The sequence below is a fragment of the Topomyia yanbarensis genome, chromosome 1 (genome assembly GCF_030247195.1).
Source record: "Topomyia yanbarensis strain Yona2022 chromosome 1, ASM3024719v1, whole genome shotgun sequence".
Taxonomy (NCBI): Eukaryota; Metazoa; Arthropoda; class Insecta; order Diptera; family Culicidae; genus Topomyia; species Topomyia yanbarensis.
Genome location: NC_080670.1, coordinates 5,037,268 through 5,053,137, shown reverse-complemented (window position 1 = coordinate 5,053,137; position 15,870 = coordinate 5,037,268). Strand labels below are relative to the sequence as shown.

Below are 15,870 nucleotides of genomic sequence, written 5' to 3'. Positions count from 1 at the left end.
ACGAGGATTACTCGTATCCCAGCCGACACCGCCGGGAAGTAGCGATAATACAGTTGTGTCAATCGGACATCGTCATGTAGATGGAAAAATGAAATCCGAAACTACGTCTACGAAACTGGTCTACAAAAGGAAAATTTTTAATTCTTTTTATCGTTGTATAGAATAATAATGCGTTTTGATTCTCGTCGTGTTTTTATGGATGAAAATTAAAACATTATAGCCTGTATATATCCTGCATGGGTCACCAACCTGTACCGACGCTTACTACAGATTCCTGTTAATTAAAATTTAACAAATCGCTAAACAAATCACAAAACGTGGCAAATACTCGTTAGACCATCAGTCAGCCTATCGTTAGCCGAAAGGTACAAGGACAACAATTTAATTGACTTACCGCCTCCGGCCGTTCCTCAATTTCATCCTCCCTCAGAAAGTTGGTCACTGCCGTAAACAGTGTCGATCTATCCAGGGGCCAATTGTTCTTGCGGCAGGCAACCTACGAATCGAGAAAAAGACGTGTGTTTTAATGATGTTTTATATTAATTAGCTATTAGATTTTGAACCGTATCGACCTACACCTAATATAGGTAATCAAACAACATATCACAAATTATAATTTGGATACATCCCACTCGCTTAATTTGCCTCCTCCGCTTCCAACACGTAAAACGAATATCTGCAGGACAATTTGCACCAATTAATCGACATAAAAACAACAGTTTAGTAAAACACAAGTGGACCCGGATCGGTTTCTCCGCGTGAATGGGTTTTCGCCGGCCACAAGCTAGTAAAAATGGCAAGTCGATTTCACTTCCCATCCTCTGATCATTGTTATACACCTATACAAACACACTCACACATGGCTATTGCTGACTGTTTTCTGTTTTCCCTCCCGAGCTTCGATGTCCCTATCGCAAACAAATTGGACACTGTGTAAACAATTATCCGCCAGGAAGGGTTTCCCCCTGACAATGTGCCCCGTTCTGGGTGGGTGACCGAGCGAGCCTAGTGGCGGTCATCACATCATCGCCATCCTGGGAAAAAGGTAAATTTGCCTACGGACGCGAAGCGACGAGTATACATGTTCAGAGATAAAGAGCGCAAACAAAACGGTAAACACGTTGAAACTAGGGTTGTGGTACCGGTAGTACCGGTACCGAAAATCCCGGGAATACCGTCCCATTATTGGTACCGAAATACCGGTACTGAAAAACAATGAGTACCGGTACTTTCGGTACCATGTTTTTTTTGGTTCATTTTCATTACTTTCTTAGTTGCTGGCGCTAGATTTATTGCCACGAATGCATTGTGCATGAATTTGCATCTCTTACCTACGATTGAAAAGCAAAACATTGCTTTCTGTCCAAACTTGCAGCACAGTTCTAGCACTGTGAAAGGGAAAGAAACAGATTTACAAACACTACTATAATTCGTCTATGTATGAATGAAACGATAGATAATCACTTGGCTTTAAACTGTCATATTCATTCTAGTCTTGTTTACACTTTTGAATGGAGTGCTTTATTCCTTTTGTTCACCATTAATAATGGACTTTGAAGCAAATGTTAAGGAAGGAGTTCCAGAAACCTCTGTCTGGAAATATTTTCTAAGAGGAAAGCAGAATCGAGGTATTGCAAAATGTGCTACGTGCTCAAAAGTGATTAAGTGCGAAGGTTCGAGCTCCTCCGGTTTGAAAAAGCACCTAAAAGGTGCTCATGAGATTAATTTGGACAAGCGTCCTGTTTCTCGAGAAGTGCCAGAGGAAATTCCAACCACTTCGTCATCATCTAAACCGAAAACAATTAACACGCTTCATCAATACTTTTCAAAAGCAACCCCGCTTGAAGCTGTTCTAGCTAGGATGGCTGCCAAGGATAATATTTCTTTTAATACTATTTGTAGTTCGGAAGACATTCGACTAGGGTTGCTTGCGCGAGGGTTCTGTGAAATTCCTAAGACACCCAATGGCATTAAACTTAAAGTTAAATCTTATTCCGAGTTTGTTGTTGGAGAGTCGCAAGCAGTTTTTGGAAATGAAAAAACAGAACCGTAAAATTAGTATCACTTTCGATGAATGGACCTCTACTAGAAATCGTCGATATATGAATGTTAATGCTCATGACAGCAAGCGTATCTGGAACTTGGGACTCAAACGAATTGAAGGATCAATGAACGCTGAAAAATGCATAACACTGCTGGATGATAAACTATCAGAATTCGGTTTATCTCTTTTCGAAGATATTGTTTCTGCTACGACTGATGGTGCTTCACTCATGAAGAAAGTTGGCAAATTGATGCCCGCAGATCATCATCTTTGTCTCGCGCATGGAATTCATCTGGCTGTTGTGAGCGTACTTTATTCTCGTGAAGAGCCAATGAATGATGAACATCAACTCAATCAAAAAGGTTTGTGTATTTTATACGGAAATACTTGCATGGTATTAATATATTTTCCCATATTTCAGATTCTGACTCTGCTTCCACCTCCGATAATGAATATGGATTTGAGTCATTCTTACACTATGGAACCAACAAAATTGTTCCGCGACCGGAATATTTTTCTACAATTAAGAAGATCCGGGATATCGTGAAAATTTTCCGCAAATCCCCAGTAAGGAATGACGATGTACTCCAAAAGTACATCAAAGCAGAGTTTGGGAAAGAATTGAGCTTGATTTTGGACGTGAAAACACGGTGGAATAGTTTGCTAGCTATGCTGAGTAGGTTTCACGACGTTAGAAATGCGGTGCAGAAAGCGATGATCGATCTGAAAGGACAAGTGATGGTTAATTTCTGGGATGACGAAATGGATTTGATTCGAGAAATCATAAACGCTCTTGATCCCATCAACACAGCTGTTGAACACTTGTGCAGAAAAGAATGTTCTTTGTACGAAGCAGATGTGTCATTACATTTTATGCTTGAACAACTTTCCTCTCAGAATACGACAATATCCAATAAACTTTTCGATGCACTGAAGGAGCGGATTTTGGAAAGACGGTTTGAATACGCTGATCTCTTCGCGTTTTTAAACAACCCTTCGGTGAAAACATCAATAAGAAATGATTATGGCATATTTTTCAAAACGTCAAGGACTACTATGGTTAAACAGGCTGTCGAGATATTGAAACGGTTGCATGGTGCTGATAAAGAAGCTCCCATTGTTGCTAGCACGGATTCAATTGTAGATGAAGGAGTTGACGAAGTTGACGACTATGAAAACCTAACAATGAAGCAGAAACTCGGCAGAAGACTGCAGCAGTCGAAAACGAATGAAGGTGTTGTTGAAAATTCAATTACTACGCCAGGATTTACAAAAATAGTTCGGCAAGAGTTTGCATACTTCGAATCTGAGAAGTTGAGAGAGAAGTATTTGTGTATACTTTTTGAGGCCCAGTCAACCGTTCGTCCCACATCGGTAGATTCAGAAAGAGCATTCTCTGTGTCTGGTAACTTTGCGACAAAAATACGTTCCCGCATGGCAGATGATACATTGAACATGCTTTGCATTTTGAAATCTTATTTTGTAAACTAGAATAGATGTTGAACACACAAGAGTTCTGTTACCCAATAAAATAAATATTTCAAATGTATTTCTCTTTGAAGTTTATTCTGTCCTTTAAAAAACTTCCAGTACCGGTATTTTACCGGTACTACCGGTACTGGGGACTTCGGTACCGTAGTACCGGTACTCGCCAAAAAGGGTCGGTACTGCGAACCCTAGTTGAAACCCGCCAACGTCGTCATGGACGATGGAGTCACCGGTGGAGAAGAGGAAAGGCATCGGTGGTTCGTTCTGAATTTACAGCGTTCCTTACCGGCAGAGTTGCCAGTGTGATTCAATACTGTTTCGTTCGGAAAGGATTTTTCTCAGCTCATTTTAAGATTCGTATGATACTGTGAGAACTTTTCAAAAAAAAATCAATATTCCCAATTCTGGCAACCTAGCCCAACAATTACCGACGGGTTCACAAAGATCCACAACCCGCACAGTCACTCTGTCCATTTGATAGCTCTACACTGTATATAAATTATGTGCTGTTTGTTTAATTTACCTGAACTAATGCGGTTAAATAACTTTCCGGTATGTGGAGTCCCGACAACCACATCACCAGTGGTTCGCCAGATACTGACCAATATTTATACTGTTGGTTCCTCCTCTACGCCAGGTTTCGCCAGCATCATCATCATCGTAGTTGCAGTCGGCGTCGTCGTCGTCATCGTGGAGAGCAGCATCATTCCGAGCCGGGTTTGTGCGGTATTCCGAAGCCAGGATTCACCCACGGACAGGTGCCACCCACATGCAACAGACACGTACAGGTAGTTTTGGAAACCGGAAAAAAGAAGTACAGAAGACATTAGTTTTGGTTGACAAAATTAGTATGGGCAAGGGAAATTCAATTTGTTCGTTGTCCGATGAACGCGACTGATATGCAACTAATTGATCTAAACTAAAGTTATTTTCTAATTGAAATTTCATCACTTCTAGTGAGCAGGATCAGGAAACGATGAATACGGTAGCGCTTCATCCGTCCTCAAACTACTACCGTCTTCATCGTGAACACACAGCGCGGTGACAGCTCTACTAATTGAGTTACATATGCAAAATACATTGTATCTAAACAATTAATCCAGCTCACGTTTGAACTGTTTTGCAATTCTAACTAGCTCAGCCCGGCTTTGAACTTCATCATCAGTCACGGAGTCGTCGGTCGGTGGCAGTGCCCCATTTTGCCATACATTCCAACCAAGCAATTAATCAGCCCACTGCGGGAAACACTTGTTAACAGAGATTATACTGTCGCTGTCGCTAACCTGCAGGTGTTCGATCCAGTCGCCCAGTGGTTTACAGGTGGCCGGCGCCAGATCCCGCCAATCGTCCGGCAGCTGACCGTTGAACAGTGAATTCGCGATACCATCCTGTACGGCGTCCATACCGATCTCACCGGCCAGTGCCTTGCGTAGCTGCTGCAACGTTCGCTCCATCCGGTTCAGCAACCGGTTGAACCGTTCCAGCTCCTGCAGCAGCACCACACACACCGGCGTTATGTTGATTTGGTACTGCTTCTTGACACGCCAGATTTCGAACTGTTTCGGAAGCTTTTTCAGTATGTCCACCGCTACCTTGTCGATGAGCTCGTCCCGGCTGATGCCACCGGTTTCGGTGCCTGGATAAGAAAAGGGGAAGTGGGTTGAAATTTAATGAACGGGAAGTGTTGCTTTATGGGGGTGAGGTTAATTAGGTGGGTGTTTGCAAGTGTGATTGTGTTTCAACATTTCATGTAGGTGCGTTTAATTTGTGCAAGGAAGGGTAAAAAAGGTTTAAAATGGTTTATTTCAAATCATTCACATCAAGTTCTACGATCTGCTAATTCTTCTTCACAGTCATCTCCAACTCTTTTCATTTATTTAGGTTCTCGTTTGATTGCGCTGCAGCCTGGGCGTAACTCCCTTGATTTTGTTGTTCAGCTCGTTTGCGCGCTTCCGGGAATGTCAAATTGTCGCGGATTTTTATTTTGATGGTCTCTACTTCCTTCTTATAGTTCGGACATTGGCGGCTTGTTGGTCGGTTGATCACCTTTGCAATTTAGGCAAGGCGTGGCTGCTCGACATTCTTCTTCGCCATGATGCTCTCCAGAGCAGTTGAATCACTCCCTGGCTTATAATTGCTTGTAAAACATCCTTCTTTTGTACATGAATCAGATCGTAGCAGGAAATTGCGCATCGGCTCTTCAGATTCGGATGGGCTTCAACCACTATTTCAGTGTCGTCAATGAGCTAGGTCATTTTCTGTAACTTAGCAACTTGGATAGGGTTCCGTACTCGAAGGGTATACCATGTCCCTTGACCCTCGGTATTCGCACCTTTTATTAATCCACCGAATCACCGATGATGGACGGGCTTTTAGGCAATGGTACGCCGTCTTTACCTGTCAGCTGCAGGAATGTCAGTTCACAAAATTTGGCCCATAAACTCCTGAAGTCTTCTTTTACTTGACGCTACCGGATCACCGCTACTAGCGGCCGCCATTTTGAATCACACCACCAGACGTTGGAAACTGCTGTGGCATGGACAAAAAACGTAAAGAAAAGGCAAGATCTTACCTTATTTGCCCCTTCAACGTCGACTATTCTGAAGTGTTCCCACAATCTTGGGACACACTGTAGGTAAGCAGAATAGCAACTACCTTTTTTCCGCTTCTAGGTTGCCTTCAATAGATATAACGCGCAAAAACAATCATTTTGCAATTTTTCCATTTTTCGCCGTTACAATATTTTTGTCTTGCAATGATCAATAAAGACGAAAATACAAAGAGTTTAAAAATTCTTACGGAAAACTGAATTGCACAACAAATTGTAAATTAAAAACTTTTTTGATACCAATGCATAGATTAAGTATAACTAATAAACAAACAAACAACATCTCTTTCACATATTTGAGTCTAATGGAGTCGCAGGTTACTTTGTAGTCTCCTATTCAAATTTACCAAACAAGTTAGTCCAACGAAAACAAAAACGTTAATCCACTAAACATTCCGTCGGAAACTTTAGCTACCATCCCGGTGCCGTATAAAAAATTAGTTCCATAAACATACAAAATCATACTCATACGTGCAGCAGAGCCAATCGTTCATCCAAAGCTGCACTAGACAACCAATCTACCTAGCTAAACTACATTGTAACCACCAGCCCTTAAATACGTACCGTAATCAACTTTGTCCCTACTTTGCATCCCGGTAGGAGCTGAAACGTATTTTTTTACGTTCGATTTTCAGCAATAAGAAGAAACCAAATCCAGCGATGGAAAGCACAAAACGTAAAAAAAAGTAAGTATTTATGTACATCAGGAACATCCGGAATGAGAAAGGTCCAACCTCGGCCAACCGAAGAACCCGATTTTCCCCATATCACTTCCAAAGTTTTCCATGAACGTGCTTTATGCAAATATCATAATAGAAACGATAATAGCTACTTCAATTATAGAACCGATCGGGTCGGAAACCGGTTGACATAGATACGCAGCTACATTAATGTATCGTGTGCGTGTCTATGTGTGCTAGTACAATCCGATTCCCGACTGGATGCAGGATGCACACTGGGAATGCCGGAATCTGGTTGAAATCACGAGGCTGGCCAATGCGACGGGGAAAGGGTGGTGATAAGGTGGTGGGTAAAACTTTACCCGGTGAGTTGCAGCAGAACGATGCGATATGTACATTTGCAGTGAAGGTTAGTTCTGTGCTAGATTACTCTGTTCTGTTAGATAGGTATGACGGCGGGAAGCGGGATGTGGTGCGGAAAGCACAGTTTTAGTTCAAATAGTTTTGTAATTATTATTGCTAGACTGATACGAAGCTGTTGTGAAATTGTTATAATAAAATTAATTATCTCTGGAATAATTGAACGTGATGCTGCTTCACTGGAGTGGTTATGAACGAGCGAGCGAGCGAGATGGAAACTTTGGGAACGTAGCGTTGTCGATCTGTTTATCTTTTGTATATCGTAAAGCCATTAAGCACAATGGGGTCTATTGTATGCGCAGCATTTGGTAAACAAGCCGATAATATGCGCTCGTTGACTGCATGAGCAGATACTTACTGGTTTGTGGTTGTAGATCGATCAAATAGGTCCACATTTCACGGACCGCAATTGTGTAGTAGCCAATCTCGGCGTTAGAGTGCAGTCCAAACACTTCCGGCGTGTTGGTCAGGGGCAGCGTTTCGATTGATGCTGTGAATCGATGTAGAGCAGCTTTGAATTAAGCACTTAATGAGATGGAATTCCAGTATCCTACCTATGAACTCATCCCGAGTCTCGGCTTCAAAGATTTTGTAGTCCACCGTATCGTCCTGGTAGAAGTGGAATGGTTGGAAAGTATCGAACAAGAAATCACCCATATACTCGTCCATGTAGGTTTTCACTACCCGACGATCGAAGTCGTCTATCACTCGACCACCGTACATTACCTTTCGGAAAGAAAATATCAGAAATTGATCAATAAAGAACCAATTAAGAGTATACACTTCATCAAAACAAATTTCATCAATACCATTCACTATCCATGAAAAATCAATTGACTGAAGGGGACACCTGGTATTTCACCAATATTATGAAACTGTACTGTGGTCTTGATAGTTGTATAATCTACCATCTCCGTCTGGTAAAAACAAGAAGAAAAAACCCTCACCTCACCAATCAGATACTTCAGGCTGTTCCAGGGCATCCGAGTCTCGTTGATGCTGAGTGCCTTCGTTAGGTAGGTATCCATTATCTGCAGACAGACGTTGAAGTCGGACTCATTAAAATCGTAACTGATGTTCCAACCGAGTTTGCCGTATTTTCTTCGTTCCTGATGGGCACCACCACGAAATGATAACGAGATAAGATGGTTAAAAAAAACAACAAACAAGCACGTGGAAACTTAATAGTCAGCATAGCTAGTCGGGTCGTCAGTCAGCCAGTCAGCAAACCGGTAAATGCTGTGAAGCACAGGGAAATCTGAAACCGTTTAAATATTGTCATGCAACTTGGTGACATGCATTTTTTTTGCTTTGAATCCTGCTGCTGCGGTTTAGCCTGACAGAATCTCTATGAATGATGCAATTCTTCACGCTGAAATCATGCAAACCGCACTTATCGTAATCCAACTGGTTCGACAATGAGAATGCGAGACAGATGGAGTGGGAAATTCGTCCTGGCTGATATTTGTTTTTCAATCTTTCCAGTCACAAGCATTACTCGCGTACGACCATAGCCTGATTTGGTTTGAAAAATCATTATCGTTATTATTCATGAGCAGCTTTCTGCACCGAGTTGGAAGGAACCCCGGTAAGCCACGCGATTCTACAATCCCAGCCAGAAGATGAGAAGATAAATTTACATCTCGATTTGCCACGTCAAGTATGACGGCACCGACGACGGTTTCTGACGGCTTTGAGTCTAATGATGATGATGACGTCGATTCCGGTGAGTGGGTAATATTTTATACATGCCCGACGTGGAACGACAGAAAAAAGAAAGTTTCTTTTCCGCCGGACCGTTCTTACCTGTAGCACAGCGTGGAAGAACGCCAAAACGTATGCTAATGGCTTGAACGTCAGGTGGGTGCACGCGTCAAGCGTTTGCTGGCGAAGTTTGAAGAAGGTTGCCCGGAGATTCATTTTCAGTCCGTTAGGCGGCTCGGTAACGACTTTCAGTGACTTTTGCAGAATACCAATAGGGAAGGAACCGGTGGCCTCGGTCGTTATCCACAGGCGAAAGTCCGGATGGGGTTTTTCCACAGAGTCGAGCAATTTTTCCAGCGTTTTGATGAAGCTAAGCAGAAGGTGACCATTCTGAAGCATCAACCAGAGGCCCTGCTCGAGCGAAAGATGCAACAACGAAAGGGCTTTCTGTTCCTGACCCTGCCCGAGAGAAATGTACTTAAATTTGTTCCCACCGAAACCGCACCGGTCAGCTAACTTCATCAGATCGTTGGTAGGATCAGATCCAGGGCTCAGGATAAACACGACCGGGGTGGCCGCGGATGATTGTTCGAAGATGGAATCGAAGCTGAGCATCGGAGGTGTGATGAACTCTTCATCCATGATCGTGGAGACGTAGTTGTTCAGGAGTCGGTATACTCGGTCCACGCGGAAGCATCGCATTAGCATCAGGTGCTGCAAAGGGAGATTGAATTATTTGTTCGGAATGGGTGTTTAAGTTAGTACAGCTTACATCATAGACATTCATGTTATCCGCAAAATTGCCCGGGTAGTCCGTTCCTTCCGGTTCATCCACGTCGTACCACTGGGAACACAAAGAAAAGATACATTTTTGCAGCTGCTAAATGATTGATGAAGGTTTTTTAAACTAAATTAAAAATAACATTTAGGCTGTTTGGCGTAAAAATCATTCGGTATAATGCCCATTTGACATACCAGTAGTATTTGGCCCTATACTCACTGCTCTATCATCAATGTAACGTGATATTCGTTACGAAAAATTATTTTGGATATATGGTGCCTCATCAAGTACCAGATTGTGAAAAGACGAAGTAGAAACACAAAGCCATAAAATTTGGAACCCTTTACGCGTGAAGTGATTTTACATCAATTTTCTCTTTAGTATCGCGTACAAATAGCAAACGATGGAACAAGAAATGATTACAAGCTCATTAGTTTTCTTTCAGCATCATGTGACACAATTGCATTCATAGATATATTAAGTATATCTAATAAATGATGTGATTGACCGAAATAATAGATAACCAACTCCCCCCACCATTTGAATACATTCAAGATACGAAAACAAAATTCCAAGCCACTCACACTGGTCCACTCAGCAATATTCCGCTCCACGTGCCCCGGCAGTTGGCCAAACTTCTCCGGAAACAGATCGGCCAACAGCAGCACGTCCTGCCAACCCTTATCGCTGATCCAGCGGGCCGGACAAGCTCGTTCGGATTTTTCCAGAGCAATGTTTCCCTTGATGAAGAAATCCACCTCCGCCTGGCCAAGGTGTCCCTTGCTTTGCTCCAGCTTCACGGTCATCTGGAAGGAAAACAACAGCTTGTGCCGCTCGAAGAACCCGATACAACCGTACTCGTACACGTTTCGGGTCAACGTTTGGATAATGTTCTCCAACCGTCTGGCGAGAATGTTATCCGGGACGGCCTTCCGCAAGGAGTACGAGAAAACTTCCAGATATGAGCTGAGCGAGTATTGATACATAGGATTTACGACGGACATTTCCGAAAGTACAAAGTAGAGGATGGCGCCTCGCTGCGCGGCTAACCGGTAACCGTTTCTTAGCAGTTCGATGTCCAGTGAGGTCTCCTCGGCCAGTTTAATCTTCAGAGATACCTCAGCAGCTTTTTCCTTCGTGTTTTCTAGAGTGGTTACTAGTTCAACGTTGTCCAACATATTGCCGGTGGAGGTAGCAAGTTCACGAAGTAACGAGTCCTCTAAGTTTTTCAGTAGAATTTTGTTGGCGCTGGTCTCTGCAATGAGACTCTCACGTCGCTCTTCCAGGTCGGGACGTTCGGCGCGGACGACCACACTGAGCAACTGATCCTCCAAACCACTCATCGTTACCATATAGTTGATGATCAGTGCTTTGGCGTAAACGGCCGGATCGAAGTTTGGATTCGATAGTTTGGTGGTGAGATACATTCGGAAGTTCGAATCTACGTCCACCTCCTTGTCTCCAAGCATTACAAACTGGCGACCAGCTTGAATTTTTATGTTCTTCTCTAGAATATTATCAATTACTGGATCAATGTAGTCGTCTACGTCCTGGAACAGAACCGGTGTTCCATACTTGATTGCCATTTCCAGGTGTCTCAAGAAATCTTTGTCGTTAAAGTTCAGTACTTTCAGATTGTTCGGCGTTTCCCGTTTTTTGATCCACATCAAAGCTTGCTGCTGTGGGTCGATGCACAATGGAAAGCGAGATGCTCGGGTGGTCAAAATGCCGTTTTGAACTGATAATTCATCGGGAGGAAGTCCCTCGGAGGCCCAAGTTGCCATTTCCAAGTCACTACTCAAACTGGTGTAGATTCGGAATGGTTTTACATACGGAATCTCCCGTTCTTCCACGTCCACGAGCCAGTCTTCGAATACTATTGAATTACGGAATTCCCAAGAAAATGGTCCGGTATAGGCAAGGAACGAGGCAGATAGGATACAGGTTCCTACGACTTTAGTTTTTTCATCCTGAAGATTTTTCAGATCTATCCTCCACCGGTCCCGTTCGGAGCTCAATCCGGAGATGAGTTTGTCTGCGGCGATTAACCTCCGCTCCGCTTGTTCCATCATCTCCTGGAGCATCTGCTTCTCCTTAATAGCTGTGGCATACTGATTATTTAGCTCATTGAGCTCGAATTCCAGTTTGCTGATCTCTTTAGTCAGTTTATTCAACAGTTTAATCTGTCCGTCCAACTCAGCTTCCAGAAATGCCACACGTTCTTTTTTGGGCTTCACTTCCCGGTAAACGTCGCAGTAGCCGAGAACAGCTCGTACGAACTTTAGCAAACCGAATCCTGCCTTGGAGATGCTTTGCATATCGTCCAGTTTTTGCGATTTCTGAAATATCAAGTTTGAAGTTAGAATTTAACAATAAAAAGAGAGCTAATAATAACCTTCATATGGGCCCGAACGTTCGCCACCTGCTTCTGAGTGATCTGGTCACAATCCAACTCCTGCAGACTGCGCAGAAAACTTCCCTCGGACATCATTCCCTTGGCGCTTTTCCAGGAGATGTCCTTGATACCCTTGACAATGGCCACACACTCGCACACCACCTGCACAGCCTCTGGTGGGGTAGCGAAGCTGCGGATTTCCGTAATGTCCGACTTGTCCAGATCGGAAAGTGCAAGCCGGGCTATCTCCAGAGCTGGTAGCGCAGCGGCTAGTGCCTCCTCCGCTTCCGCCTTCTCGACGGTGATAATCTTTTTCTGTTGTTCGACCTCGACGGATTTTTCCGATGCTTCAGCTTTTTTGGAATTGGCCTTCTCGGTTGCTGTCGATGGGGAGGTGCACAGTCAATTTATATTGAGGTTCATAAAATCAAGTTTGCTCGTGCAGTAAAAGTAAGCGAGGGTGGGATAAAATTGGTATCAGCTAGAAAAGGAAACAAAAAGCGAAACGAATGAACGGCAATCCCAAGTGGAAACATGTGCTAGGTCCGGATCGGACCAAGAGAGCCAACCGGGTCGCGTGCCGTGTCATTCTGTTCGCCTGCGGTCAACCTACACGTTTCTATCCCGACCAGCATCTGTTCGCATCTCAGGGCTGCCTCGACGACGTTCTTCCGCTGCTCCTCCACGATGATGCTCAACTGATCAATCTGAAGTGAGGCTTCATTAATTTTCTCGATTCCGTCCGATAATCGGGAGCACTGTTGCATGATGAAATTATCTTTCTCCTCTGGTGAAGCGTGACAAATTGAAAATGAAAGATGTACCACAGCGATATTCGCTTTCATTGAGGGTTTTTTGTTTCTTCGGAATGAGGAACAACGACGACGGGCGAGATATTTATAGTAGTATCATTTTCGGGCGTGAAAACATCGTCATGGATGGGATGAGGAAAGGTACAATGTAGACTCACTTGCACCCTCACAAATAGATGTATAGAAAGCAGAACAAAACGGTTTTTGGGAAAAATCAGCCGGAAAATTGGGATGTGAGATAATGACATATCACTTCCAATATGTGTTCCGCTCTTGGGGTCATGGACATGGGGGTACACGTAACGTAATTATCGACTGGGATTCGGTCTATGGTGTCCTGAGCAGGGTCCAAACCCGGTAAATTTGGGCTCTATTGCGCTTGAAGAGTAATTTTAGCTTTATCATATAAAACGATTGATCACCGTGCGCTTTTGGTTCAATGATTCTATACTTATTTCTCCCTTTCAAGATTAAGCTTTATTTCAGACTTGAATTATCTTCTACGTGAATCTATAATATTACTAAAAACCAATTTCAATTTTTTTTATAGTAAGTTAAAGTCCCAAAATACAACATGTTTTGCAAAAAGTTTACAATTTCGCGAATGATGTTTTTTTTTGGGTCATGGAAATCTTTTTGGTTTTATTGTTTTGAGCGAAAATTACGAGCTGAACTTTTCCCGCCAATAGGGTATTAGAATAGTGAGATGTTTCACTGAATAATGCATAAGTCCACCATTTTGTAACATTTGTTACCGAAACAAATTATTTAAGCTTCACAAATGCTGCAGTTTTGTCCATCAAGGTGCAATCGTTTTTTACAAATGTATTCATGATTCTTCCGGAAGGACGTTCTATGAAGGTGTTTCCAACTAAAAAAGTAACTTTATTCTTTAAAATCGCATCTCAGTCTTGGAGCTCTGATCCTAAAGAACGTGCAGCAATCTTGATGTCATTCTACGAAGGGATTTTGGGGCGGATGATTTTGTTGTGGGCATCTAACCAGTAGTAGAATGAGGTGTCGTGTTGTACCATTATAAGGTATTCAGCAAGATCCATCTCATGCCGGTTTAGCGCATGATAAATTGTTCTTTTCAATAAGGAACCGTCTTATCTTCCAACTTTTCCATACGCTTGGGGCCAGTACGGAGCAGTATAGTTTAGCGTAACAGTATTGTTTAATTTCTGAACTGATGAATTGCCTGCCATTGTCCAACGTAAGTTCTCGGATAACTCTGCCGGACCAAAATTGGTTCAGTTTGCCTGATTGTTAGTCCAGAGATTATCTTATAGATTATGCACATGTCCTAATAGAGCCTGTAATAATCTATTATTACTAACAGATGTTCTCCTCAAGGTAGTGGACCAAGAAAGTCCATGGGAGAGCATCAACCAAGGGTTCGTTTGGCAATTTCTCCTTTGTGTAGGCTCTAGAACTGATGGTCGACCCACCAAACGACCTTCGCATGCATTAGTTATGTTCTTTGCATCATCTTGCACCATGGTGTCGTTCTTAAACCAGCTACAGCATTATTGATAATGCGCACGGAATAACTAATCTGAAACAACTGATGACAAGTCCTTCAATGAGAGAAAGTCCTTTCTCGAAAGGTGCGCATTCTTTTATGCCTACTTAAACATCTTCGTAATTCCATCAGTTCTTCCTATGGACTTGCTTTACTAATAGAGGCTTAGGTTCAGTATCCAGAGTATTCTTGCGCTTAAAAATTTCAATTTTAACTAATTCGGTGATTGTAGCTACATAGAGTCGATCATCAGAATCAGTCAGCAATATTCTCTTTCCCGCTCTTGTAGACAATCTAGCATTGAAAGAGTGGTCGAAAATTTGTTAAACATGGTCAAGTTCACGCTGACTGTTACTATATAAAAGGAACCACTATATTTCTTTTTGAAGTTCTATAACTACAATACACTAAAAATCATGTGATTACGAATTGTCGGGTTTTACGTTTCACATCTTCCATCAGATTTTGTATCGCTGTTCTGTCTCCTTTATTTGATGACGAACGCCAACTTGCCTTGAATTGTTTTTCATGTCCAACTATTTGTTTGTTCGAGGTTCCACTAAACAATTGTCCAATATTTTACAATCAGGCACAAGTCCGGTGAGTTTAGAGGATTTTGTCCTAAGGTGCGAATTGCTGATCCATTTTTCCGAAGTTACCAGAAGCTAGCGCAAGATAAACCTCATGAAACAGTTGTGAATCCTTAAAATAGGCAATAAGTGTTTTTTCATACAACATCCTTTCCGTAAGCCTGAATGACAGTTTCAATTGTCACAAAAATTCCGCCTTTCTGCTCACATGTGCAAATCGCCTGCCAAACCAAGCATTTTTTCGGATACATTAACAATGTTTTTGGCTTAAACTTATCTTGATCCATTAGTCGTAAAATTCTTGGCCTGAGAGTTACATGAAATCTGCCTCAAACTTGTTCAACAAGATTTTTTACAACCTATGCGGTCTTTAATCATGTTTTTTTGTTGATAAACTCGATTGGGTGTTACTGAAACTTTATACATTGACAGCCCAGCTACTTTTTTTCGACTCACCGGCACTGTTATTATGTTTGTAAATGCTGGCTACTCTGCTTCAGATTACTGTGGAATTCCGAATAGGGGTTGCTCTTGATCTTGGTTTTCTAGCATACCTCAGACGTACTCTTAAATTAGTCGACCAATTATTGATCGCTCCATCTCTTGAAGAACTGTAAACGTTCAATTCGACCTGAAGGTTCATATGCGGGTTTGCAATTGTGATTAGCGGTTCAGGCTGTTTCCAGTTTGAATTCTCATCTTAGAAAGTATAGTTGAAATTTCGCAAAGCTCCAACAAGAGTAACACCTTCTATCTCTGTTTGGTAGTATCGTGGTTCTGTGGGGGAAAGGATCAAAAGGAATGCACCGTCACTGACGAAGCG

General features: G+C 42.5%; 1 protein-coding gene across 2 annotated transcripts in view; it reads right to left on the bottom strand.

Annotated features, from left to right (window-relative positions):
• Nucleotides 1–15,870, bottom strand: part of LOC131676668 (dynein axonemal heavy chain 10) — a 103,479-nt gene that overhangs the window by 4,773 nt on the left and 82,836 nt on the right. The window contains exons 58-69 of one of the 2 annotated variants that reach the window (XM_058955902.1): nucleotides 12,734–12,907; nucleotides 12,121–12,500; nucleotides 10,310–12,064; nucleotides 9,717–9,788; nucleotides 9,047–9,658; nucleotides 8,188–8,349; nucleotides 7,795–7,966; nucleotides 7,599–7,730; nucleotides 6,705–6,743; nucleotides 4,816–5,168; nucleotides 4,056–4,160; nucleotides 395–496 (exon numbers count right to left, since the gene is read on the bottom strand). In XM_058955902.1, the coding sequence (XP_058811885.1) occupies nucleotides 395–496; nucleotides 4,056–4,160; nucleotides 4,816–5,168; nucleotides 6,705–6,743; nucleotides 7,599–7,730; nucleotides 7,795–7,966; nucleotides 8,188–8,349; nucleotides 9,047–9,658; nucleotides 9,717–9,788; nucleotides 10,310–12,064; nucleotides 12,121–12,500; nucleotides 12,734–12,907 (4,058 nt within the window). The remainder of the gene's footprint in view (nucleotides 1–394; nucleotides 497–4,055; nucleotides 4,161–4,815; nucleotides 5,169–6,704; nucleotides 6,744–7,598; nucleotides 7,731–7,794; nucleotides 7,967–8,187; nucleotides 8,350–9,046; nucleotides 9,659–9,716; nucleotides 9,789–10,309; nucleotides 12,065–12,120; nucleotides 12,501–12,733; nucleotides 12,908–15,870) is intronic. The other variant, XM_058955903.1, reaches the window with a different exon arrangement.